Here is a 27604-nt window from a genome sequence, read left to right as displayed (position 1 = left end):
ATCTGGGCGTGCGCAACAACATGAATCTTCACTCGTTCAAGGAACCAATACCAACTGTCTATGTTCTCATTCTCAACAAATGCAAATGCGAGCGGAACTATTTGGTCGTTGCAATCTACACCGATTGCGGTGAGTATCTGACCTTTATACCTTCCAGTCAAAAATGTGCCATCAATGCAGATCACCAGAAGAGAAAACTGAAATGCTCTAACACAAGCACCTATGCAAAAGAAGGCTCGTTGCATAATTCTTTGTCCCCTGGTCACGGCTGGTACGAGGTATGTGTCATAAATGCTTTCAGGATTTCTAGCAGCAACCTGTGATAACATACGAGGTAGGTTATCATATGATGCCTCGTATGTGCCGAACCGCATCTCGAACACCCTTTGTTTAGCCCTCCATGCCTTCAAATAACTGATGGTGTACTGGTAAGTCTGCTCAATGTGTCGAACAATCATTTTTGGCTCATAATTTAGGTTGTCCATAATAAACCCATACATTTGCTTTGCAACAAAGTCACATGATATATTGCGATGCGAGGGAAGAACTTCTGACAGCAAACAAGCGTGCTCTGTCACAATGGAACATTTCCAGTTGACTTCCATTTTCCCTTGAATGCATGTACTCGCCATGGACATCCAGCATTCACACACTTCACCTCATATTCTTTACTGCCAGACTTTACGACTCTGAATTCTCGTTTCAATGAGATTGCCCATAGTCTCACAGCATCTTTTACGGCTTCAATGTTTGGATATGTTGCACCTTGCACTACCTCATTCCCTCTGTACTCCCACTCCTGATTTCGTACATCTTCTGCGACATGACTGCCAAAACCATGCTCTTTCCACTCTTTTGGCAATGAGTACTGCTCGTCATCAGATGAGTCCTCATATTCTTCCATCTCTATTGCAATTTGGTCTTCTGCCTCCATCTCGTCCACAATGCTATGTATCCTCTCTCCCTCATCAGCAAGGCCCTGTGGTCCCATGTTTTGGTTCTCTGTCTCTTCTGACTCATCTTGCTCAACATAATTGGTCTCTCTTCGAATACTCGGAGTTCCTTGATCTGCACAATGTTGGATTTCATTTTGTGTCTTCTCCTGAATTTGAACAAGAATGGCCAGAGGCCACCCACGCTCTAAAGCTGCTTGCATGTACTTCTGCCAGTCATCAGTGCTGTGTATCATCATTAATTCCCATAATTCATTTTCTACCTCCCAATTAACAAGAGACTGGACAGTGATCACATGTGTCAACGGATCAACATGGAACCCACGCTGCAGCCACTTACATATGGAACCAAAACTCATTTCCAAAGGTTTATCTATGCCGCTAGATGTGCGCTTAAAGGCAGAAATATCTACTCCATTTGGCCCATACATAATATTGTATTCACCATAAAATACTTGAAACTGCATCTTGCTCGACATATCTGTATATCACATAATACTTATCGAGTTATACTCTTTACTTCACTACCTTATTCAATAATTCGTAAAAACTAAGTATGAAATTCAACTACAACGTATAATTATTCATAACTACGTGATGACACTCAAATTCTATACTGCATATGCCAAATTCTATTCTAAATCATAATTAATTTATAAACACGTCTCTAATAGTACTGCAATTGCAATAATAAATGCGTAGAACTAATTTTCTAAACTAGTTTACTACTACGTAACTACAAACTAAAGTATCATTGAACTCCTACTTAAATGGTTCTACTATAGCAGTAATTAAATTAAATTACTCACACCTACTTAAATTACTCATATTTAAATACGTAGTACTTAAATATAACAATATTTAAACTAAATGTACTAACCTGCAGATCACAAGTGCTGAATCCGGCAGGGCTTCGCCGCTTTCCTTCTCCTCACTCGTCTCTTTTTTTCTGGATTTTTGGTGGAATTTTCGGGCTCAAATGAGGAGGGAAGGGAGGGTCAGCCCTTTTATAGGGGGGTACCCCGGTCGCCCGCGGGGGGGGGGGGGGGGGGTGGCGACAGGCCCCCTGCCGCGCCTGTGGGCCGGGCCCAGCGGCGGTCGCCCGTGGGCTGGGCGACAGGCCCCTGTCGCCCCCCCAACGGGCGACAGGGCCTTTTTTTTCCAGGGACCTCATTGCGAATTTGAAAAAAAATTACACTTAAGGCCTGTCGCCCTATTGGGGGGCGACCGGGGTATATTTTTGAAATATTTCAAAACGGACATATATTTTTGAAATTTTAATTTTTAAAAAATATAAAAAAGAAAAAAACCGCCTAGTATTGAGAGGCCAAATTTGTCAGTGGGCCGGAGAAGCTGGAATTGGGCTTTTGCAAGCAGGAGAAGATTGGACAGGACAAGAAGCGGAAGGCGTTGGCCTTCTCTGCTGCTGCTTCTGCTTCGCTGCTCCGATCCATGATATCTATCCTAGCTAGATACCAGAAGCTCATTGTATCGAGTTAAGCAGTGGAGGTCCATAACAGGAGCATACATGCATGCATGGTGCTTGGATCAGATCTGTAAGCAACGCAAGCACTTTTCGCAAGATTGCCTTGACGAAAGTATGGGGATGGAAAAGCAAAAGAGATGGATGGAGGAGCAGCAGACAGAGACAGATATTCCTTCCAGGGATCCGAGGAAAGTGCCCGATCCGCGTCTATCAACTCATTCTTTCTTTTGGTTGTCCAAATACTTTTGTGTGTGTGTGTGTGTGGAGCAAAGAGTAACGTAACCCCAGTCCAAAGCAAGGAATAGATCCTGAGCTCTTCCGGCCGGCCGGAAAACAATTCAAACCAAGTAAAGGAGATGAGGATCCATCCCAAGTTAAGAGGCCGGGCAGCACACACAACATACTGCTTTAATCATGTCAGCAGTCTCCTTTGCTTTCTCTGACTGACCTTTATGTCCCAGGTACAATATTATGTCGGTTGCATTGCATGACAGTATAGGAAGTTGGATCTGAACGAAACTGACCAAGATTAATATAGTTCCGATCCGATCCCCAGAAGAGTATTTCGTTCTCCAGTCAGTGTTGGTCGCAGCTGTTACTGATTCTTGCATGCAATTGTGTTGGTGTCGTATAATGGTGAAAAATTAAAAACCCTGAATATATAATTCAACTAAATTGGTTCAGATTTTAATTATTACCTGAATAAAGCTTTAGAGCGAGCGAGGCAAAAGTACCAGTGCAGCAAGTGGCTTGTGTTATAATCAATCTGGTATCACTAGTTAAACTGCATGATCGATAGAGCTGTGGGCTCGACACTCTGACAGAAGAATCATTCACTGCTTGTTGCCAATCAAACCTTTATTTTTAGTTGCCAAAGGTAACGACTACTACTTAACTAGCTAGCTCCCGGCCCGGCCGGCGCAACGCTTTGCATGTTGGCATCTTTTCTCTCTTTTCCTTTTGGAAATTAAAAATCCTCGCAGAATGCATATAGCTAAGCTTAATTTGCAGTCTCATGGATCGATTAGCAGAAGCTACATACAGGCAAGGCGGCACGTATCATGGCCTCATCTGCCTCTATGGCGGCCAACCTCCAACTCCTCTCCCTCCTAGTTTTCCTGATGTCCATGGCGGCATTAGTCACCGGCGGCGGCGCCAGCAACGGCAGTGTCCAGCTGATCCTGGTGAACAACTGCGCCGAGTCGATCTGGCCTGGCCTGCTGGGCACCGCCGGCCACCCGACGCCGCAGTCCGGCGGCTTCCACCTGGCCCCGGGCGACGAGACCTCCTTCGACGTGCCCCTGGGCTGGTCGGGCCGCGTGTGGCCGCGCCGCGGCTGCTCCTTCGACGGCCGCGGGCGGGGCGGCTGCGCGACGGGCGACTGCAGCGGCGAGCTCCGCTGCGGCGGCCGCGCCGGCGCGGCGCCGGCCACGGTGGTGGAGATGACGCTGGGCACCCCGAGGTCGCCGCTGCACTTCTACGACGTGTCGCTGGTGGACGGGTTCAACGCGCCGGTGTCCATGTCCCCAGTGGGCGGCGGCGCCGGGTGCGGCGTGGCCGGGTGCCAGGCGGACCTCAACGCCTGCTGCCCGGCGGCGCTGGAGGTGAGGGACCGGGAGGGGAAGGTGGCCGGGTGCCGGAGCGCGTGCGGGGCCATGGGCGGCGACCGCTACTGCTGCACGGGGGAGTACGCGTCGCCGGGGCGGTGCCGGCCCACCGTGTTCGCGCGCGTCTTCAAGGCCGTCTGCCCCAAGGCCTACAGCTACGCCTACGACGACGCCACCTCCCTCAACCGATGCAAGGCCACCCGCTACCTCATCACCTTCTGCCCGCCGCCAACGTCCAGGAAATAACTGCTACTACTTACTAATTAGTAGAATATTTTTGCTTTGTCTGTTGTCTTGTCTGTTCCAATATAAATAATATAGCCCTGCCTACCATAGCGGCATGCATACACACAGTAACAGTCACTAGTACTGAGACGCGATCAAAGTCTGAAATAAACCTGATCATTCATAGTAAATCATGAGTAGCGATCGATGATGTATCCAACGACATGGATGAATACGATGGACGATCGCTCATCAGCTCGTCTTCTTCACTGATGGGTCAGGAGTGGTGGACGAGGCACCAGAAACACCTGCCTCCCCGCTGCAACCACAACACCAGCAGCAGCAGCCAGCATGTCAGTCAGGAACAGGGCGACAGCAGGTCATCATCAGGACTCAAGATGCGTATGTATACGTACCCTTGGCGCTGAGGAACCTCTCCATGGCGGCGAGGACGTGCTGGCCATGCGAGTACCTCCTCAGGTAGGCCACATTCCTGCTGGCCTCATCCACCAGCAGGCGCACCTGCTCCTCCTCCGCCATGAACACCATCCTCTGGATCACGTAGTTGGCGTAGGGATTGATCGTCATGTCCAAGCAGCCGCCTCCATTGTCGACGATCTCGCGAGTGATGGCCTGCCGGTCCTCGTGGTCCCGAAGCTCAGGCATGCCTCGATCACATTGGAGGCGAACTTCTGGTAGCACATGGGCACCACGCTGCCAGCAAACTTCTCCACCATGGCTGACCGATGAGCTTGGGTGCCGTGCTCTATCAGGTACTGCACCACGTAGTTTGCATACACGTGCTTAGACAGATTGTTAGCGGCCTGATCTATGATCTCCGCCGCCAACGTGCAGGGTTGTCGCAGTAGCCTAGCACTCTCTGGGCACACACCACACTGCAATACAAGATCGACTATCCAAATTAGCACCAAATATTATTACCAAATGCACTGATAGTCGATGATGAACCTGCTGACAAATTAATTAAGTTATTAAATCAACCAATTAACGATACCTGAATCACGTGGCAGCCGTAGACGTTTGTGGACACGTCCTTGGCCTTCCCGCAGAAGCTCCGGAAGATAAACTTGACATGCTTTGGAGGCACACACTCTATGCACTTCTGAATGACATGGTTGGCGAACTGGTCATGAACACATCTCCGCACCTGCTGCTTGTGACCATCGCGACCTTCTGCTCCAGTTCTGCTACTTCCAAGGCCTGATGATCAAACAGGGACAGCAAATGCATGCAAAACAACTGACTACATATCAATCTAGAAATCTGAAATTTGTATATACATACTGTGCTGCATGGTTATTAATTAGTTTACCTTCTGTATAGTATGACCCGGCAGCCGTACATGTGAAAGCTTAGGGATAACACATGCTCCACAAGATTGCTGATGGCCTTCCTCTTCAATTCAAGGACTGCGGTCCATACTCAAGAATCTGGTCGTTGTTCACGCTCTGATGCATGATACTAGTTAAATGTATACTATATGAATAGAAATTAACCTTTTGGACCACGTAATTTCCGAAGACATCGACAGCCAGCGAACGGACACGTGGCGTGATTTCCCTGTAGACCATTCCGGGGTGGCCACCTCAATTGCCTGCTGTACAATTCGGCTCCCCTTGGGATGAACACTGCACAAGTCGCATGCAGTAAGGTACTCCAATCGCAAGTCGCAGCAATGGATTCAATTAATTAAAGAGTGATTAATAATAAGGGCGCGCACCAATAATCTGCTACTTGGCCCTCGATGTTCCTGAGACTGATAGTGTTCATCACTGGAGCTGTCACAATCTGCTGCCGGTGACTGTGTCGTACATGATGCTGCACTTGAGGGGAAACAGAAGAAGCTCTTGGTTGTCCAACAACTATTGCAGTAGTATCTGCATCTGCTGCAGTCTCCCCATAATTTTCCTCCAGAGCATCAGGAGCATAGTGAGTCTTCATGCCCTGAATAGCCTGCTGAAGGAGTCCTGCAGAAGCGGTCTTGTCAAGGTCGTTCGCTGCACAGTAACATTCCAAATGGACCCTAACTAAATGTTCGTGTATCTTCATGGTATCCTCCTCTCTCAGCGGAACTTCTTCAAAGTCTTGCTCATCAACATTTCCCTGCTGGGCACCTGAAACCTGACTCCCTAAGACGACAGGACCACGAGTAGGCACGGCGTATATTTTAGCATTGTTCATTTGGCCCTGAGCTGCTGTGGACGTCATTGGATCGACCTGAGGAGGAAATAATAGCAACGGTTTAGTACTATATAATATAATATAACGAACGGCAAGCTTCTCAAAGTAAATTTTCCTACAAATTGATCTACGTTTTTCCCATAATAAAATGCCCTATACTTCAAAAATATCGCGCTCCTTTTCTAACACAGGACCATACCACATGCAAAGAAAAATACAATGCCCTATACTTCAAATATAGTATTGACTCTCAACAAGTAACAAGATCTAAGGCGGAGCCACCGTTCATTGGAAATGTATTTACCAATCCCGATCAAATTCCAAGGCTCAACCTTGGAGAGGTTATACTCCCTCCGTTTTCGTTTATTAGGCGTACCAAGAAGGATCACAGAGACCAAGATTTGTGTTAATGCTGTGGAGATTTGCATGTCTGGATGCAAATGTTGCTTGGATTCTAGGGAAAGCATGCATGGCCTCATGCAGCTAGCTTGTTTTTCCCACCGTGAAAACCTGCATGGCTTCCGCGATTTAATTCAGCTCGGACCGAGCACCATCATTATTGGAGTCGGAGGAGTCCCGAGGGTGCACGCCTTATATTGGAAGAAAAGCACAAAATGCTCATACGTCTAATAAACGAAAATGGAGGGAGTATATTCTAGGAGATATGATGGTTGCATCTATAAACCACATATCTCGCAGAGTGGGCAAGGCAACGAGAAAGTTTTTTGCAGGTGAAAAAAAGAATTGTGGCAATAGTTGGGAGCAGGATCACCTTATTGCTAGTCTCAGTTTAAGTTTTTTCATAGAGTACACCTCACATTGTATTGTTGACTTGGAGAGCACCTATAGGGGCTGGCTCGTGTTGCAACCTTTTTTAGAATAATTTATATTCTTATTATAAATATATGCATTTCTTCCGTGTATTCTCAAAAAAAAATAAAAGACATGCAATCACTACTGTTGGGGCGGACATGCACCTATCCTTGGAGTGCGTCAAATTGATAAAGATTATTTTTGAAAATATCCCAATCTTACATGGGTCAGGCATGAATACCTATCCTCTAAGGAGTAAGATGACACATCTTTTTGCCTATTGCCACTATAGTAGGAAGATTTGGGTGGGCGTACGACAATGGACAGTAGGCCGCTTCAGGGATGTTGTGGGGTGTGGGTGCATTTTGATGAAGTCTCCCATTGAAGGTGTGCGGTTGGCAATACCGATAACCTACCAATATGGGTACTCCAATTGCTAATTTAACTTGGTGCTTGGGAGATATGGAATGAGTGCAATGCGAGGATCTTCAGGCACAAGTTCACAACTATGGAAGGCCTTCCCGTGAAGATAAAGGAGGCAACAACATGGTGTGCTGCGGGAGCGAAATGGCATCACCCCTGGACCGTCGGATTGACCGTCTCTTCTTGTTCTTGTTGCCTTAGGCCTCCTTTTTTGTTTCCTTTGTGTACAACTAATTCTTTATCCTTCTCTATCAATGCATGTCAGGTAGTAATGGCAACCATTTTTTTAAAAAAAGAGATGACACAGAAGAAGGGCATGACAACCATCCGTCTGCAAGAGCTTGAAGACATACCATCATAAGAGGCGTAAATATAGACAGACAATGATTTTGGTTTCCACTAGATAAGGTGAATCATCTAGATGGCTACCTGTTAGAGTGCGCAGCGGAATTCGGCCCGCATTCTGCGCACTCTAACAAGTGATATCAGAGCTAAAGGTTAAAAAATTTGGAATAATCTCCGGGGTCATATGGTGACGGGGGAGCCCGTGAACGTCTCCGGAAGGTCACACGGGTTGTGTGTGACTGGAGAGTTGGACATGGAGCCTGGTAGAACGTCTTCCAGGAGATCACGTGGGTTGTATGTGATGAAAGAGTTGGGCCCAATGTATGATGGGGGAGATAATTGTTAGATTTAGTCCCACATCGGAAATTGACGATGGGGGATCTCAACATATAAGGTGGGGCAGTCCTCACCCATCAGACTAGTCTTTTGGGTTGAGTTAGGCCCGAGGCCTTGGTTGATTGGGCTCCGGTGGACCTAGGCCTGATAGGACGCCAGCTCGTGGGTATAGCGGGTCGGGCTGGATTCCGTTGCACACTCTAACAACTTGGTTGGTTGGGCTCCGGTGGACGTAGGCCTGGTAGGGCGCCGGCTCGTGGGTATAGCGGGTTGGGGGCTAATTTCCGATGCTCACTCTAACACTACCCCTGAGAGACTCATTCATTAATATTCACATGGGCCGATGCCTTGAAGGATCTCTTGCCACGAAGACATAGGGTGGATTTCTAGATTTTTTTAGAAAATGTAAAAATAACCGGTCTCTATGACCTCAATCACATAGCCAAGTTCTTACAATGTATTCAATTCAATGGTTGAGCACAAATAAAAGAGGAAAGAGTGCACAAATGAAAGAAAAAATCATATGCAATTTCTATTATTGCCTCTCAGTCCATTCTTAGCGGCAATCTGATGCTTTTACTCACCAAACAGACAACCTCCCTTGTGTCCTCACACTACAACAATGAGTGTGGTAGCAAATTTCCTGTTAAGGTAGCTCCAAAGTTACACTTGCATGTAGGCACACAACATTGAAACGCCACCACCATCATCTGCTAGAATCAAAGTTGATTCGCTCGGAGCTTTCAGTGCTTGTGAAGGGGGAGAGACCTAAAACAATGCCTCCAAGAAGGTTTGCGGTAGGTAGGGTGGTCGCTCTACTGGGAGGTCTACCCTTGAAAATGAGACATCAACATGAATTAATAATACCATAAAATGAAGATATTTAGTTCCACATATGGTTTCCTTATGCTCCATAGCCCCTTGAGGGGTCACATAGTAACACCTTAGGGAGAAACAAATGAAGGTCCCAACCCTTGATGCAAAAGTGTAGTTAGAAGTCCAAGTATTAGGACGAAGTGGGTTTCATGCTCGTGTTGCCTTGTAGCAGCTTCAATTCTCACCTATGCCAGAATGGTGTGTGGGTGGGTGAGGAACATTGTTTGACTATAGTTCATTTTGATTTCATCGTGTTATCATGAGTCTGAGCTCATGAAAAGATTTATCAGAATATTTGATGTCATAGTCATTTACATCTAGTGGTGAATCCACCTCAGCATTGCGAGCTCATGGCAATAAGATGAGCAGTCGCAGAGCAACCCCAAGATTTTGGTCGAGCTGACCTAACCTTGGCCCTCCGCTACTGCCAGTGCTCGTGCAACATGCTTGGCCTTGCTTGATCGAGAACTCATGTTGTGCTTGTGAACTCCACACCTGGTGTCAACCTCCTCCATAAACACGTTTCCTCCATGGTTGGGAAAATGGGTGCATGTGCCTACCATCGCCGATTTTATGTTTGGGAAGTGCTTTGTGGATGCAATAGACATGGGAAGATAACGCAAATGAAAGGGGAGAAAAATTACATGGCCAAATCAGTCATAAGGGGATCGATTTCCCTGTTGGACATTGCACCAAGATTATTTCTCATAGATTACATCATTCTAGATTGGGCCAATACCCTTCGTAATTCTTTCTTCTCTCTCAAATGAAACCACTCGATGCATGCAGACATTGGCGATGGAGTACCTTGTCCAACACCAGCAAGGCATCATCTTCTGAGAGGAATAACGCATCATTGTTACCAGTAGGTAGCGTGGTTCCCCTACTGGGAGATCTGCCTTTGAAGATGCGATGCCAACACTAATTGATAATACCATACTAGAAGTAAATGACTAAATTAAGTCATTTACTTCCACATATGGCTTCATTTTGCTCAATAGACCCTTGAGTGATCACACTGTAACACCTTGATGAGAAACAAATGATAATGTTCCAACCCTTGATGCAAAAATGCTGGTAGAATTGAAGTATTAGGACAATGTAAGTTTCATGCTCATGTTGCCTTGTAGCATCTTCAATTCTCACCCATGCCGGAATGGTGTGTGGGTAGGTGTGGGAAGCATTGTACGACTATGATTCATTTTGATTTCATCATGTTATCGTTAGTCCGAGCTCATGACAGGATTTGTCAGAATATTTGATATCATAGTCATTTACATCTAGTGGTGAATACACCTCAGCAATGCGAGCTCATGGCAATAAGATGAGCAGTGGCAGAGTAACCCCAAGATTTTGGTCGAGCTGACCTAACCTTGGCCCTCTGCTAACATTGACGATGCAGACATTGACGATGAAGCTCCTTGTCCAACACCAGCAAGGCATCATGTTCCAGGAGGAATAACGCATCATTGTTGCCGGTAGGTAGTGTGGTTCCCCTATTGGGAGGTCTGCCTTTGAAGATGTGGTGCCAACACTAATTGATAATACCATACTAGAAATAAATTAACACATTTAGTTCCACATATGGCTTCTGTTAGCTCAATAGACCCTTGAGTGATCACAATGTAACACCTTGATGAGAAACAAATGATAAGGTTCCAACCCTTGATGCGAAAATGTTGGTAGAATCGTAGTATTAGATCGATGTAAGTTTCATGCTCGTGTTTCCATGTAGCAGCTTCTCACCCATGCCAGAATGGTGTATATGGGCGTGAGAAGCATTGTACGACTATGATTCATTTTGATTTCATTGTGTTATTGTTAGTTCGAACCCATGACAAGATTTGTTAGAATATTTGATGTCATTGTCATTTACATCCAATGGTGAATCCACCTCACCATATCAAGCTCGTGACAAGAAGATGAGTAGTAGCAGATAAACCCCAAGATTTAGGTAGGGGAGACCTAACCCCGGTCCTCTCCTACTGCCGGTGCCCACACGATGTGCTTGTCCTTGCTTGACCAGTAACATCGTTCACGCATCGTGCTTGTAGATTCTGCATTGGTGTTAACCTCCTCAGCAGAGACACTTTCCTCTAATGGTTGGGCAAATGGCCATCCATGCCTTCCACCGCCAATTCATTCTATGTTTGGGGAGTGGTGATGCTTCGCAAATGCAACATACATAAGAAGATATCGCAAATGAATACATAGAGAAATTGCAAGGCCAAATTGTTCACAATAGGGGAGAAATTTCCTTGTTGGACATTGGGCCTAGGCTTTACTTCTCATAGATTACATCATTCTGTATTGGGCCAATACCCTTTGCTATTCTTTCTTCTCTTTAAAATGACGATGTCGCTCGACAAGCTTATGTAGGCAGCAATGGAGCACATTCTCCAACTCTAGGAAGGCATCATGTTCTAGGAGGAACAGTGCATCACCACCGTAGTTAGGTAGGGTAGTTACCCTACCTTGCCCTACTAGGAGGTTCGCCCTTGAAGATAAGGCTGTTAAATACATGTAAAAAAAAGGCAAACACAAGAAATAGAAGTGGGGAGCACAGGCACTCCGACTCCGGCGGCAGCCCGGGTCGGCATGGGGGCCGCGACCCCTCCTGCGGCAGCGAAGGACAACATGGGGACGCGCCCCTCCAACCCCCACCTCAGATCCAGCGGTGCCCCCACCTTCAACTTCGGCGGCGACGCAGAGGCCGGATCCGACCTCCCAATGGCGGATGCAGCGGGCAGCAGCGGGCTGTGGTGGCCGGCGGCGGATACGGTGGTCGGAAGTGGCGGCCGGCGGTGGACGCAGCTCAGATGGGCTCGCTGGGCTTTTCTTTTTTTAATTATTTTAGGTTTTCTTTTTTTAATTATTTTATTTGATTAACCGAACTCCGCCTGTGTTGACTAGAAGACTTTCTCGAGTCGTCTCAACATAGGCGGTCCCAAGCCCGGGTAAAGGAGGAGGGTTGCGGTAGGTTTGGCGAACCAGCGTAAAAAATAGCCACTCAAATGGATATGAAACCCATAATAACATCGTTGGGGCGTAGCCCTCTGAGCGACGCGCCACATCGGAACCCGGGTGTGGTGATATGTGGGCAAGGGCCGGGCCGCCACCCCACCAATGGCACGTCGTATCGTGACCTGGGTACGATGATAAGTGAGCAAGGGTCGGGTCGTCAACTGAGTGGCGCGCTACATCTACGCCCGGGTATAGTGATAAATGAGCAAGGGTCTTCGCACTTCCCTCGACGGGTGCGAAGGGTAAGGAAGCTAGCCGAGCCAACTAGGATTCATATAGATAGCTGGAACGTAGGGTCCCTAACGGGTAAGTTGCGGGAGCTTGTTGATGTAGCAATTAGGAGGTGTGTAAATATTCTTTACGTTCAGAAGACTAAATGGAAGGGCCAAAATGTGAAGGAGGTTGAGGGTACTGGTTTCAAGCTTTGGTACATGGGGGAAACATCAGGTAGAAATGGTGTCGGAATCTTGATCGATAGGAGCCTTAAGGATGGAGTTGTAGATGTTAGAAGGCGAGGCGACCGGATTATCCTGGTCCGGATAGTAGTTGGAGATTTGGCTGTGAATGTGATCAGTGCCTATGCACCTCATGTAGGACTTAGTGAGAGCACCAAGAAGCAGTTCTGGGAAAATCTGGATAGTATGGTCAGTACCGTACCTGTCAGCAAGAAACTCCTCATAGGAGGAGATCTCAACGGTCATGTGGGTGCGACTAATGTAGGGTTCGAGCAGGTGCACGGGGGTTTTGGGTATGGTAGCAGGAGTCAAGAAGGGGATGATGTTTTTAACTTCGCGTTGGCCTATGACTTGTTGATAGCGAATACCCTTTTTAGGAAGAGAGAATCCCATCTTGTGACCTTCCGGAGTGGACAACACTCGAGCCAGATAGACTTTATCCTTGCTAGGAGGGAGGATAGATGGGATTGCTTAGATAGTAGGGTGATACCTGGGGAGTGTATTGTCCCTCAACACAAGCTTGTGGTGGCGGATTTTCATTTCCGGGTACGTGTCCACCGGGACAAACGTGCCAAGATTATGGGAACGAAGTGGTGGAAGTTTAGAGGGGAAGAGGCGCAAACGTTTAAGGAGAGGATGCTAGGTGGGGGGCCTTGGGAAGAAGGAGAAGATGCTGACGACATGTGGTTAAAGATGGTGACATGTGTCCAGAAGGTGGCCTCAGAGGTACTTGGCGTGAGTAGGGGAGGTAAACAGGAAGGGAAAGACACATGGTGGTCTAATGACGAAGTGCAAATGGCTATTAAGGAGAAGAAGGAATGTTTCAAGCGCCTCCACCTTGACAAGAGTGCAGCCAACATGGAGGGCTATAAATTAGCGAAAAGGGCTGCAAAACGAGCGGTGAGTGTAGCAAAGGGTAAGGCATACGATGACCTGTATCAGCGACTAGGCACGAAGAAAGGGGAGAAGGACATTTATAGGATGGCTAGGATCCGCGAGCGGAAGACACGGGACATCAACCAAATCAAACGCATCATGGATGGGACGGATCGACTTCTAGTGAAGAATGACGAGATCAAGGGCAGATGGAGAGAGTACTTCGACAAGCTGTTTAATGGAGAGAATGAGGGCACTACCTTTGAGCTAGATGACTCTTTTGATGATACCAACAGACGTTTTGTGAGGAGATTTCAGGAGGCAGAGATCGGGAAGGCTTTGAAGGATGAAGGGCGGTAAAGCGATGGGCCCTGATGGTATTCCCATTGAGGTGTGGAGATGCCTAGGTGACAGAGCGATAGTATGGTTAACTAAGCTTTTTAACCTTATTTTTCAGTCAAACAAGATGCTTGAAGAATGGAGAAGAAGTATATTAGTACCGATCTTCAAAAACAAGAGAGATGTTCATAGTTGTACTAACTACCATGGGATTAAGCTGATGAGCCATATGATGAAGCTCTAGGAGAGGGTTATCGAGCACTGCCTAAGAAGAGTGACAAGTGTGACCCAAAACCAGTTTGGGTTCATGCCTGGAAGGTCGACCATGGAGGTGAATTTCCTAATACGACAATTGATGGAGAGATATAGGGAGCAGAAGAAGGACTTGCACATAGTCTTTATTGACCTCGAGAAGGCGTATGACAAAGTATCGAGAAATATCATGTGGTGGGCCTTGGAGAAGCACAAAGTCCCAACTAAGTACATTACCCTTATCAAAGATATGTACAAGAATGCGATGACGTTTGTCCGGACGTGTGGTGGCGACACCACTGACTTTCCTATTAACATAGGCCTTCATCAGGGGTCGGCATTGAGCCCTTATTTATTTGCTTTGGTGATGGATGAGGTCACAAGGGACATACAAGGTGATATCCCTTGGTGTATGCTCTTTGCTGATGATGTGGTGCTAGTGGATGAGAGTAGAGCAGGGGTAAATAGAAAGTTAGAGCTGTGGAGACGCACGTTAGAGTCAAAAGGGTTTAGACTTAGTAGGACCAAGACCGAGTACATGATGTGCGATTTCAGCGCATCTAGGCATGAGGGTGGTGACGTTAGTCTCGATGGGCAAGTGGTGGCCCATAAGGACACTTTTTGGTATTTAGGTTCGATGCTACAAAAGGATAGCGACATTGATGAAGATGTTAGCCATAGAATCTCAGCTGGTTGGTTGAAATGGCGTCAAGCTTCTAGTGTCCTCTGTGACAGGAGGGTGCCACAAAAGTTAAAAGGTAAGTTCTATAGGACAACGATTCGCCCGGCGATGTTATACGGTGCTGAATGTTGGCCTACAAAAAGGTGACATGTCCAGCAACTGAGTGTAGAAGAGATGCAGATGTTACGGTGGTTTTGTGGGCACACAAGGAGGGATAGAGTCCGGAACGAAGCTATTCGGGAAAGGGTAGGGGTGGCACCAATTGAGGAGAAACTTATCCAACATCGGTTGAGATGGTTTGAACATGTCCAACGGAGGCCTCCGGAGGCGCCGGTGCGTAGTGGGGTGCTAAAGCATGTTGATAAGGTAAAGAGGGGTAGAGATAGACCTAAGCTGACTTGGGACGAGTCAGTTAAGAGAGACCTTAAAGATTGGGATATCTCTGAGGAGCTACCTTTTTATAGGAGCGCTTGGAGACTAGCTATCAACGTGCCTGAACCATGACCTTTGTGTCTTTTGGGTTTCATCTCTAGCCTACCCCAACTCGCTTGGGACAAAAGGCTTTGTTGTTGTTGTTGTTGTTGTTGTTGTTGTTGTTGTTGTTGTATTTGATTAACCGAGGCAAGCATGGAAACCGCCTCCATTAATATCACGATTAACTGTGATGATGGCTCCGAGGCGGTTGCAAAAACCGCTTCGGTTAATGCCTTTTGCCCGCCTCGGTTAAGTTTTTTGTAATAGTGGGAAGAGTTGTTAAAGCAACTCCAATATATCCCCTTTCCCTTTTTTAGGTTATAGGGGAATCCCCTTTCACAATTTCAGTATATTAGGGATTAATGCTCCAGCAAATCCCTTTTCCTTTTCCCTTTCTACGTACCTTTCCTAACTCATGGGGCCCATGTGTAAGTGGGATAATCGATTCTTCTCTTCTTCTTCCGATCCTGTCTCTTTCTTCTGTCACGTTGGTAGAACACCATGTCAATAGAAGGCCACCCACCGTCGTTGCCTTTAAGGGATCCCAACCTCCTCGAATACCATATATGAGCTCCTCTTCTTGTAGGCAATCAATTTTGAACTTTGGGGACTTAGTGGCACAAATGGCAATATGGATGGTGAGGTTGTCCATGATGCAGTGAGGTGGCGCGGCACATGGGTGACGAGGTGTCTAGAGGTGCGGACCACCACGTCACACACTTGTGAACCAACGGTGTCGGTGGGCCCACACATGGCACGTGTGGCCTCAGCAGAGACAGTGCCCCTGGACTAACAGCGAGCGTGTAGCCTGGTGCCCGACGATGGGAATCAAGAGCTTGGGACGAGGGAAGGAATCAAGAGAAGGGAAATCCCCATTCTAAAGGGAAAAGGGAGGTGGATGCTGCCACTGATCTGCGGCGAAGAAACGATGGAGGTGGAGGCCGGAGTCCTCCTCCGGGAACAAGCGGTAAGTGTTGGGCTGCTGCTCCTCCGGCTTCACCACCGCCTGCTTGTGCTTGTTGTTGTTACGTCGTCCGCCACCATCGGCCCCAGCAGCCCTCCTGTTGGAGGAAGACGAACCTCCTTGCTGGTTGTATGGATCCATTAGCTGCTTCGCTTATTGCTGTAAACTAAACAACATAATTAACCGTGCACGAGTACGTCACACACGCCAAAAAAGCAATTTTTTTGGTTCATGCATGTAAACAAACAATATATGAATGAATTTTGATTGGAGGGAGACTGACTGCACAGCCACTGCACCGGATCGGTAATAGATCAGAAGCAGATGATGATTTGCAATAAGATAGACGGAGGGAGAGAGATGCATGCATGATTAATTCGGCCGGGAACTAACGCACCTAGAACGATGGCGGATCGAGTAGAGAAATCCCCTCCTCCTGCTAGCTAGCTGCTGGTTTCGATTCTCTGATGAGAATGATGAGATGGAGAAATGCATGTAACGGTGGTTTCAGGCAGAGAGGCTGCCCCGGCCAGGGTCTCTAGCTAGTCTCTACACTGACTGAAGATATATACACTGATCCAGTTGGATGCATCAATATAATTCAGTAGTAGTCGTCGATCACTAGCAGACACCAGAGCACACAGTAACTGCAGTGCAGGCATCCCGGGCGGGGCTGCTTGAGCCGCGCGGCCTGCATCGCCGAAAGGCCGAGGCCAGTTACCACTACTGCCATTGGAAGGCGAGCACTGCACCGGAGGCGTCCCTGGCCGGGCAACGACGCAGCGACGAAGCTTCCTCCGGCCTTGCGAAGGCGCTCCTGCTCGTCCGTAGTAACTAGTAACCGATGTGCCTGGCCATGGCTTTGTAGCATCGTCGTCCCAGGCCACATACAAGTGGAGTGCAGTGGAGTGGAGTGTGTAGCAGCAGCCAGCAGATGCGGCCAGATCAGAGATGAGACACGCGCCCACCATAGCCACAACCTTTATTTCTGTAACTGATGGTGTATCGTGGAGATGAGCCATGGCTGTATGCATTTCCGTTGCGCAAACGACAGCATCTGATGACCATGGAATTGGGACGGAGCCTTGTTCTTCTTCCTTGGTTTTGTTTAACAGGGAGTACAACCAACCAAGAACCAACAAAACATTACCAATGTTTTAAATAGCGGGCTAAGTCATTTAACTATCTGTGTCTAAAAACGAGCTATAGCCGGCTATAGCGGGCTATAGCTATAGCGGTAGCTAAGAGCTAAATTGTATATAAAAAATCTTAGCTAAATCTCTCTCAAACAGTTATAGCTGGAGATAGCGAAAGCTATAGCCGGAGATTTAAAACCTTAAACATTACACACACAACAAGCGGGATGGCCTGCCTGCCTTTGTAAGGCAACAAATAACTAACGGCCTGATCGGAGGCCCATCTCTCGGAAATGAAATGAAAGTAGCAACGGGAAGGAAAGTACTAACTGGGCCTGGCCTGGCCCAAACACACAACCATGCAACCAGCTGTGTTAGCTGTTAGTCCTTCCAGCGCACGAGCATGGAGACGCAGCGGCGCATGATGTAGAGCCGCGCCCGCTGCTCCCGCGCCGCGCTCGCCAGCCGCCCGCCCATCGACACCGACCGCCGCAGCTTATTGCCTTTCGCCTCCTCGCCGCCGCCGCCGCCCCTCCGCCCAGTACTTGCTCCTCCTCCTCCTCCTCCCCCCTTGGGCTTCGGCAGCTTCGTCGTCGTCGTCCACATCGTCTTACTGTCGTCGTCCCAACTCCTGGAACGACTGCAACTGCCGCCGCCGCCGCCGCCGCCGCCGTACATCTTCTTCCTCCTCCTCAGAATCAGATCAGATCGATCCTTCAATTCCTCACACGCGCAACAAGTAGCTACCAGAGCAGGAGAGGCAGGCTAGGGGATGATTTGCATTGGCGGCTTGGATGGAATAATCCTGGTGCCACCAGCACCCGCAGGCGGCAGCGAGCTCTCTATTTATAGCCGGACAGGCCTGGATGTCTTCTCCACAGCTAGCTGATGAATGCATATGGAGACCCCGGCCTTTGCAGTTGCCACCCATTGCATGTCTTCTCTCTATCAAAAAAGAAAAAGAAAAAAAAAGAAGAAGAATCTGCAGAGTTAATTATGCAGCATATGCATGCATCTTCAAGCAAGAAAGCTAACCAGCAGGCAGGCCTCCTAATTAAAACTAAAATTAACATTACCTGCCGGTGATGCAGCATCTCATCGCTGGCTCAGCTCACTGCTATTAGATTACAATACATGATCAAGGACGCTATCGATCGATGTATACTGTGGGAGCACATGGCTGCTTCTCATGGCCATGCATGGGTCATGTGTATGTAATTAATCCACGGCCTCCTGAAGGTAAAGAAATTGTAACAATATACTTAATTGTCGTATATGCTACGTACTCCATAGTGTGAGTGTGAGTGTGAGTGTGAGCAAAAAAGTCAGTTTTCTTTATAAATTTGCCTATAAATTAAAATGCGAAACTAATTTTGTCCTTGTATACATCACACCAAACTCATCTAAAGTAGTTTCCTTAATGATCGATTAGCTCTCCTTTTCTTTTTTGTTTCCTAGTTTCGGTGCTTGAGTGTCTTATCATTTATGTAATATCAATCTTGTAAGACTCCTTGACTTGCTTCATCCTAGCTTCTTGAATGACAGTGCAGTGCTCCTGCAAATTTCTTCAAAAAAAAAACTCAGCTTAAATACTAGAGAGCCAAGATTATAAAGGGAACTGTCGGTTTTATTAGTTGTGAGTTCAAAACTGAATGGTTTTCGTAGTTGCTGGTTGCATTGAGATCGATCGAGCTAGTACTATTTTTTTTCTTTTGCAAGTGGCGTTGCCTAGCTCTCCATCTGCTAGCTAGGAGATTAGGAACATGAACCTAGAAAGCAGCATTATCATTGTATATTACATTCTATATATTGATCTCTGCAGGATTCAGTGAACCAGGCATCTATGGTTTAGATGTGCATATATATATGCATGCTTTTTTTGAATTAAGCTTCAACGTCAACTAATTATTAAACTCCAAGATAGTAAATTCATGTGATGTGCACCCTGCAGCGTTGTATATATTGCACACACGCCATGCCTGCCTCCTACAACAGCGCTTAGATTATTTAATTTTTGAGGAATCAGGAGAGTGATTAGATTAATTAATCAATGTGCTAAAACAAAAAATGCGCATGCCCTTGGTTTCACTTATATTAATATTTTCATAAATAAATGCAAAATATTCAATTAAAAATCCGTGCAAAACATTCAACTTAAAAGGAGATATATGTATATGCTATGTGTGGTAGTGTAATTAACCTTTTTCGCGACCGTGGTAGTGTAATTAACCTATATATATAATCAAGGAAATCCGTGCAAAACATTCAACTTAAAACATTCAATTTGTCATATTTTTTCGGAAAAGTACTATAATCTGAATGGGCTGTCTGCCATGTGTACGTTCACCGGCTTAGTTGTTACGATTGACACTGATCATTTGAGCATACATGAGCACGCACATTCAAATCAAATTAATTCAGGATCAGTATATTTTATTTAGACACCGACAAATTTTTTTGTCAGACGATGACTGGCGGCCGGCCGGTTTGACCGGTGCCAGAGATGCATGGATTTAATTGAGAATTATTATTATTCATCAGATACTTAATTTGTCGGGTGAATTCAAGCGTGTAATAGTATAATACTATATGAGATGAGTGTCTGTGTCAATAGACGACCCACAACTAAAATATTGAGAGAATATGATGACTCATTTGACTATGTACGTACCCTATTTTTAATTTCTGATCATGTTATCATACATTAATTAGCATGTGAGTTTGTTAGTTGGAAACAATGTGACAACCATGTGATCCTAGCCAGCAGAAAGGTGCATGCATGCTGACTTAGATTACGTCAAAAGCGAATGTATATACTTTTTTTTAAAAAAAAACAAGGTCCTATATATAATGTAACCTTATATTAATTTGGTACCTAAATGCATCCTAATTGATAACTTTTACTCTTTTAGTAGTTAAGTACTTTGACAGTTCCTGGCAGTACAGAGGGACAAATGAAGATAAGGCCCTGTTTAGTTTGCGAAATTTTTAGGTTTTGACACTGTAGCACTTTCGTTGTTATTTGATAATTAATGTCTAATTATAGACTAATTAGGTTTAAAAGATTTATCTCATGCTAATCAGTTAGACTATGTAATTAGTTATTTTTTCAACTACATTTAATATTCTATGTATGTGTACAAATATTCGATGTGACGGGTACTGTAGAAATTTTTTTGGGAACTAAACGAGTCCTAAGTATTGTAGGTTGGCTAGCTTGATGATGGAGAGAGATGAAAAAGTTGCCCAACTGTCACTTTGTCCACTTCGAAAGTCCAAACTCTTCAATTTGCAGCACATGCATAAGCATAATCACCACTATAGTCCTATTTACTATTTTATTTTTTAAAAAAGTTTCCATATTGAGTAAAATGTGTGTTGTTTCCTTCACGGTGAAAATGATTTGCTTTATTTATTAGCAATTATATGCATAAACTCAATCTTGTGCATTAGAATGAAAATTTAATAATGGAACAGAGGGGGGATTAAATTTTGGTAGGCCGCTAATTCTTCTCGGGCTGCCGGCTCCCAGCCCCTTTGACTGGAACAAATTGTTCCATTCAAATAAAAACGTTCCATCAAAACAAAAATTAAAAAAATATTATCAATTGGATTCAATCTTACCATTGGGAGGAAAAAAAATGTTCCAGTGGAACGAATTATTTCATTAGAACAAATGGAAAAAATATTGGATCGCAAACTTCTAGAAGAAAAGGAAAAAAAGAAAATAATTAGCAAAATTGGATCTTATATAACCACCAATAGACGGGCGAAAAAATAAAACGAGTGGGCCCACACGCACGAGGCCGCTTCTGCGATCGGTCAGCATGGAGCCGCGCGCGCTACCGGGAGTATATTTGCGTTTGGTTGGGCTGCGGCTTTTGGAAAAGCTATTGTGGACTGTGATTTTTGGAACAGCTGCCGTGAGATGTTGTGTTTGGTTGAACAGCTATGGCTACGGGTAAAGTTTCTTTCACTTCCAAGTAGACCCCACATGTCATAGAAACCGATTACATCTTTCTCTCTCTCACCTCATCATCTTCTTCTTCCTCTCTCTCCTATCTCTTCCCCTCTCTCACCGAAGCTGGCTACGCACGGTGGAGCTCGTCCCCAGGGGAGGAACCCGCGCGGCGGAGCTCGACCCTCGAAGAGGAGATCGCGCCGCCGAGCTCGCCTAGGGGCGGAGCCCGTGCCCGCGACTAGTGCGCGCAGCGGAGCTCGCCTTTGCCCTCTTCGGCGGTGGCTGACGAGCTAGCTTTTGGCGGTGGGGAAGCTCGCGGCGGCGGAGCGAGCTCGCAGCGGCGGAGGGACGGGGCGACAACGAGGAAGTGGAGGGGCGAGCTCGAGGTGGCGGCGTGGAGGCGGCGGCGGGAGCTCACGACAGCGACGAGGCGACAAAGCGAGCTTGCGGCGGCGAGCAGGCGCAGGGTCGTGAGAGGAAGGACGAGAAAAATAGAATGCGAACTGGTATCTTTATAATCAGTGGTAGGTGGGTAATTTTTTTGGCAATGACTTTATTACGGCCGGTCGTGCGTTAGCGCTATTGTACGGCAGACTAAATTCACCCTCTACTACCACGGTATAGCGCCACATGCAAGCAATTTTAAAACTAAAAAAATTGTAGTTCTTAAACGATCCATCAAATTCAAATTCCGACTGCACAATTGTACATTTTTTTAGGAGATCTTCAAAACAAGATCCCACTTGAATATATTTCGACAATATTTTTCAATACCCATAAATTACTTTATGTACAAGAAAAAATGCCAAAGTAAATTAGTTAAAATACTCAACCAATCTGCTAAAGTTGCCCACTATTGATCATGCAATCAACATTCACCTACCTAACAAAATTGTTTATCCTTATCCGCTATGGATACTAAACAGTCTATCTTCACAATATCAATATGAACACCAATATCCACTTAACTAAACTCAGGCAGGCAAAAGTAACATTATGTAATCCCATAAGCAACTTTTACAAATATCGTAAGCAAATTAGAATACGCGAAAAAAATATTTTTCTCTCAAAAAATTATAACACTAAAACATAGTGGTGTGAGATCTTATTTTAAAGCTTTTATTGAAACAAACACGCATGTGCAATCGGATTTTGGATTTTGATGCTTGATTTTAAAAATATGATCTTTTTTATTTTGAAATTATGTGCATGCATGCGCTTTTCGTTTTCTTCTTGCCCCTCACATGCATGCACACACTGCTAACCTGACAGCCGTATCGGCTGACCAATTTACGAAAAAGCTTCTTTGGGGGCAAAAGCACATCTGACTACTTTTGAGCTCTTTGGGTCAAAAGTCCAACCAAAAACACCCTAAAGTTAGTTAAATGAAGAGGGCAAAAGTCTATTTTACCTCCTCCAACTATCACCAAAGTTTGGTTTTCCTCCTACAACTATAAAACCGGGTATTTCACCTCCCTCAACTTTTCAAACCGTCCATTTTACCTCCCTCGAGCGGTTTTGAAGACTGTTTGCTACAGTAACAGTAGTTTTGTCTTTTTCTTTTTTAAAAAAATTTCAGTTGAATCTTTGAAAAATCATAGTAAATCACAAAAAAATCATAAAATAGAAAATCCAATTTTGTTGGACTCCACATGAGTAGATATACGCAGTGAATATATTATATGGTATACTTTAGTACAATTTTTTTACTGTAACTTTAGATATATATTTTTCTGTAATTAATTTATAGCTACAGTTTTCGTCGTCCCATTATGGTGAAATTTTTATGGTAGGCTAATCATTATATGATTGAGCTATAGTAAAAATTTTATGATTATTAGATCATGTATGACTGAGTTATAGATTTATCTATAGATTCGTCTAGATTTTTCTATAGATTTATCTAGTTTATATAGATAAATCTATAGATCAGTCAAACATGATCTAATAATCATAAAATTTTTACTACAGCTCAATCATATAATGATTAGCTCACCATAAAAATTTCACCATAGTGGGACGACGAAAACTGTAGCTATAAATTAATTACAGAAAAGTATATATCTAAAGTTACAGTAAAAAAATTGTACGAAAGTATACCATATAATATATTCACTGCGTATATCTACTCATGTGGAGTCCAACAAAATTGGATTTTCTATTTTATAATTTTTTTTGTGATTTACTATGATTTTTCAAAGATTCAACTGATTTTTTTTAAAAAAAAGAAAAAGACAAAACTACAGTTACTGTAGCAAACAGTCTTCAAAACCGCTCGGGGGAGGTAAAATGGATGGTTTGAAAAGTTGAGGGAGGTGAAATACCCGATTTTATAGTTGTAGGAGGAAAATCAAACTTTGGTAATAGTTGGAGGAGGTAAAATAGACTTTTGACAATGAAGAGCGTCTAGCTAACGAAGTTGGCCCAAAGTGAGGCCCATGTAACTAGAAACATCATCAAGCCCAAACCCTGCGAACAAGTCTATATCCATCCGACATCCAGTAATAACAGAGCCAACGAGAAAGAGAAAAGGAAAATCTGTGAAAAAAAAACTCACCAATCACCTTCGCCTGCGTTTCCGCCCCGGCGCGCCGCCGCCATCGCCATGGCCGCCGCTGTCCCCTCCACCTCCGCCTCCCTCTTGCCTGTTTCGGCTGCGCGACCTCTCGCCGGAAGCACCGGTGAACCTCCTCGTCCCACTCTGGTCGCTCGAGTTAAAGATTTATTCGGTTTTTTCTCCTTTTTATTATTCCCCTAACTAATAATCTCATGCCTGCTTCTAGTTTCTTTCGGTGCTTCGTACCAGAAGAGGAGAAAGATTCCGGAGTGGAGAGTCTGCTGTGCTGCTGACGACGAAGGTCAGTATAGTGGCATCTGATTGGGGAATCCCAGGAATCGTTATCTGATGGTTTTACAGAGTACTTCAGTAGTACTTGGTGTTTCCTTTTGGTCACAATTTCAATTTCTTATCTTGAGATTAGTTAATTAGTCAATACTAGCTTGTCTTGCACAGGCCTCCATTATTCCATTCTAGACCAGCACTGTAGTTCAATTCATTTCCAGCCTGTAGTTTCGTGTGGATGCGTTAGGTGTATTGCTTGGAACTTGGCTCCACTATTTTTACTTGGGGTTTCTCCCCAAGTGAATCAGTTGCAAGGAGCACAGAATGAGGAGGAAGTTAATATGCTTTAAGATCTCATCTGATGTAAATCACTGACAAAAAAATGCTGCCTAAATTTGCGGGACATGTATGCTCTTCTGAAACATGAATTTAGGACTGGGAGCACGCCCAGATAAAGGACACTTCGAAGATGACACATTGGACATTGTTTCTTAGAAAATTAGTTGTGTTTCTGTTGTAGAACTGCATAACAGGCCTGATTGACTACATTCTGTGCACGTGATTCTCAGCAGAGGAAGTCAAGGATTTGGGAGTCAATGTGGCACTATCCATGCTAAAGTTTTACAAACGTAAGCTCATATTTGCAGCTTGCAGTCTGATTGTGTCCTCTGCTTGATTTAAGATCAATTACATCTCTGTATGGATTGCTCATCAGCCCAGCTCTATGTGAACAGGGGAAATATCGCCTTTACTGCCTTCAAGCTGCCGCTATGTGCCAACTTGCAGTGAGTACTCTATGCAGGCGTACAAAAGATATGGTGTTGTGAAGGGTACCATCTTGACTGCTTGGCGTCTGTGCCGCTGTAATCCGCTTGGTATGATGTTCTATTGGTGCTTAGTTATTACTATTTGTTCAACATTTTCAGGTCTGCATCATATCATATTTGTGGGACTTCAGCCCTGTGTTATCTGATGTACATGCAGGCGGTTATGGGTATGATCCTCCAAGGTGGTTTGGTGAGGAAGATCTACCTCTGCAATGATGCCTGGTATTTGCAACATACGCGGTTCAATTTTTCAGTTGCAGACCTTCAGTAGATTTTCTGTACATAACTGAAATTAAACCCATGCCACAGTTGAAAGTATAAGGATCTGGATTATCTATGTAATTCTGTCAAGTAGCATTTTTTTTTAGAGAAAGGGTTCACCCTGCTTTTATAGAAAGCATATAAAGTCGCTACAAGCAAGAAGTGCTGAAAATAAAAAAACTGGGGATACCAGTTTACACAATTTTCCAGAGAGGTACAAAACTGAAAGAGAGAAGCAAATCAAAGCAGGTCTTCAGCCCCCGTGCTCCTCGGGATACTTGTGAATTCCCCCAACCAGTTCACCACCCGCTGGGTCTGCACTTCAAGCTTCTTGCGATCGTGCTCTTTCAGTACCGGCCTCCATTTCTGTAGAAAGGAAAGAATTTTAAACAAAGTCTCAGTAGGTGATTTTGGGAAGACCCGATCGATGGAGCTTTTGTTTCTTGTCGTCCAAAGCCCCCAAAACAAAAAGGAAAAGACAAAGTTTGAGCTGGTAGTCTCTTGTCCCCGTTGGAAGCCAAATTTCCAAAAAGTCTCCCAAGTTATTTGGTATCCTAACCCATCCTAAGGCTTCTTTGAGGCACGTCCAAATGAAACGGGCTAGCACACACGTGAACATAATATGGTCCAACGCTGCAAGCGGAGAAGCAAGTCTGGAGTCGCTTCCCAAGCTTTTGCTCGTCCCGTCGTCCGCCTCCTTCCCTGTTTCTTTTTCCCCTTCGCGCCGACCACCGCCACCCCTCACCTCCCCTCCACGCCGGCCATCGCTGCCCCTCCTCTCCCTCCGCGCCCCTCCCCTCCCCTCTGCTCCAGCCACCGCCGCTCCTCACCTCCCATCCACGCTGGCCACTGTAACATCCCGAAAATTCACCCGAGTAAATCACTCGCTAAAAATGTGTTTCAAAATATTTTCGTCGCCGAGCTCAAATCTTTTCCAGCAATTCTCCATCCCGACACCGAGATCAGTCACCGTCTAACTTCCCTGTTCTTCTTGTTTCTCGTGCGCATCGCTTCTCGTTGACGCCATGACCGGCTCGCGACTGTCGCCGCGAATCCCAACGGCACCCCTTTTTTCCTCTTTTTTCCTGTTTTCCCTTTTCTCATTTTCTCCTTTTCTTTTTCCCTTCTCCTTTCCTTCCTCCTCCTCTCCTTCCCTGTGTTCCTACGCTGACCACACACAGCCCCCTACACTCAGGCGCAGCACGCGAGGCACTGCTCCACGCACCCCGGATGCCCGCCGCGCCGCTCGCGCCTGCCCGAGCTGTCCCGTCACCCTGTGCCGCCTCTCCGCCACTCTGCGACGCTCCGAGCGCCATTAATGGCCGCGTGATGCCCGCCAGACGGCCGGCCACCGCGTTCCCTCCCTCCACCGCCTTGCCGCGCCTATAAATAGGCCCTCGTGCAGCTCCTCGCCACTATCGAGCTCGCCGAGCTGTCCAGCCACGCCGCCCATCCTCCCCCTCGCTCCAATTTCGGTTTCCCCAGTTTTCGTACATAGGACAGACTACCCATGGGCCGCCGTCGATCCCCGCCGCTCCGATCGCCCGAGCAAACTGGAGGAAGATGTTTCGGGTGCCTCCTCCGGGGCGCTCTCTCTAGGGGAACTTCTCCTTCCCTGTTGATTCATCCTCGCGAGCTTTTAGCAGAGCGAAATCAGAGGCAAGTTTCCCTCTCGAGAAGCTTGAGAGATCCTCGGTGACCTTGAGGCATGTTCCGATTCATTTTCGCTGGAAATCGGCCGGAGATCCGAAGGATGCGGCGGCGACTTCGCTGGGCGGGAAACCTGCTCCGGTTGAGGTTCGTTTTCCTCTGACAGTGGATCCCCACAAGACAGGATTCGGAAGGAATCCGGTTACGATGAGGGTCAGATTACCACCGCCATGCCCGATTCGGGAGGGTGTGTTGGGCGTTGATCCAAGGAGAGGGACACGCGGCGAGATCGTGAACAAGGATGAGGGTTTCGGGGGCGGTGCTGGAATCCAGCCCGATGTCGACATCCTTCTGAATCAGAGGGATAGAAGCAACCCCGATCCAGTCCCCCCTTCTTTCGATTCGAGTTGTATTGCCAAATTCGTCGGGTACTTTCGCAACTCCTCTCAGAAATCTCCTTCTAGTTCACCCCCCAAATCTTACGCCCAAGTTCTTCAGTCTCAACCTGAGATGAATCAACGGGGTGGGTTCGGCAGAGACCGGTTTGGTCGAGGAGCGGGCAGAGATGCTGCTAGAGGCAATGTTTGGCAGCGGA

The 27604-nt window shown here is 46.0% G+C and overlaps 3 protein-coding genes across 4 annotated transcripts; 2 read left to right on the top strand and 1 right to left on the bottom strand.

Moving 5' to 3' along the window:
* The first annotated feature begins 3380 nt into the window (after positions 1-3380).
* On the top strand, positions 3381-4397 carry LOC120646426 (thaumatin-like protein). The gene has a single exon (XM_039922996.1). It carries the CDS (start codon positions 3501-3503, stop codon positions 4290-4292), a length of 792 nt encoding a protein of 263 aa, XP_039778930.1. The 5' UTR covers positions 3381-3500; the 3' UTR covers positions 4293-4397.
* LOC120646427 (mRNA-binding protein puf3-like) lies at positions 4352-5142 on the bottom strand. The gene is made up of 2 exons (XM_039922998.1): positions 4688-5142; positions 4352-4590 (listed from the first exon to the last, which is right to left on the bottom strand). Exons 1-2 carry the CDS (start codon positions 4935-4937, stop codon positions 4538-4540), a joined length of 303 nt encoding a protein of 100 aa, XP_039778932.1. The 5' UTR covers positions 4938-5142; the 3' UTR covers positions 4352-4537.
* Positions 5143-23931: 18789 nt separating this feature from the next.
* LOC120645315 (UPF0161 protein At3g09310-like) lies at positions 23932-25495 on the top strand. 2 transcript variants are annotated; one of them, XM_039922119.1, is made up of 5 exons: positions 23932-24110; positions 24213-24287; positions 24844-24900; positions 25006-25146; positions 25256-25495. In XM_039922119.1, the coding sequence occupies exons 1-5, from the start codon at positions 24035-24037 to the stop codon at positions 25312-25314; spliced, it is 408 nt and encodes a 135-aa protein (XP_039778053.1). In that variant the 5' UTR covers positions 23932-24034; the 3' UTR covers positions 25315-25495. The 2 variants fall into 2 exon arrangements, with proteins under 2 accessions (XP_039778053.1, XP_039778052.1); XM_039922118.1 differs by having other exon boundaries at positions 23935-24110; positions 24841-24900.
* Positions 25496-27604: the final 2109 nt, after the last annotated feature.

Source organism: Panicum virgatum, chromosome 8K, assembly GCF_016808335.1.
Source record: "Panicum virgatum strain AP13 chromosome 8K, P.virgatum_v5, whole genome shotgun sequence".
Taxonomy (NCBI): domain Eukaryota; kingdom Viridiplantae; phylum Streptophyta; class Magnoliopsida; order Poales; family Poaceae; genus Panicum; species Panicum virgatum.
Note: the sequence above shows the minus strand (reverse complement) of the source record. Positions and strands in the feature narration are given on the sequence as shown.

Excerpts from the sequence above, each read along its gene's own strand:
- LOC120646426 (XM_039922996.1), top strand. The coding sequence starts at position 3,501 with ATGGCCTCATCTGCCTCTATGGCGGCCAACCTCCAACTCCTCTCCCTC.
- LOC120646427 (XM_039922998.1), bottom strand. The coding sequence starts at position 4,937 with ATGCCTGAGCTTCGGGACCACGAGGACCGGCAGGCCATCACTCGCGAG. Across the intron at positions 4,591-4,687 it reads GAGGTTCCTCAGCGCCAAGG|CGGGGAGGCAGGTGTTTCTG; the intron begins GTACGTATACAT and ends TTGTGGTTGCAG.
- LOC120645315 (XM_039922118.1), top strand. The coding sequence starts at position 24,035 with ATGGCCGCCGCTGTCCCCTCCACCTCCGCCTCCCTCTTGCCTGTTTCG. Across the intron at positions 24,111-24,212 it reads ACCTCTCGCCGGAAGCACCG|TTTCTTTCGGTGCTTCGTAC; the intron begins GTGAACCTCCTC and ends GCCTGCTTCTAG. Across the intron at positions 25,147-25,255 it reads GTGCCGCTGTAATCCGCTTG|GCGGTTATGGGTATGATCCT; the intron begins GTATGATGTTCT and ends ATGTACATGCAG.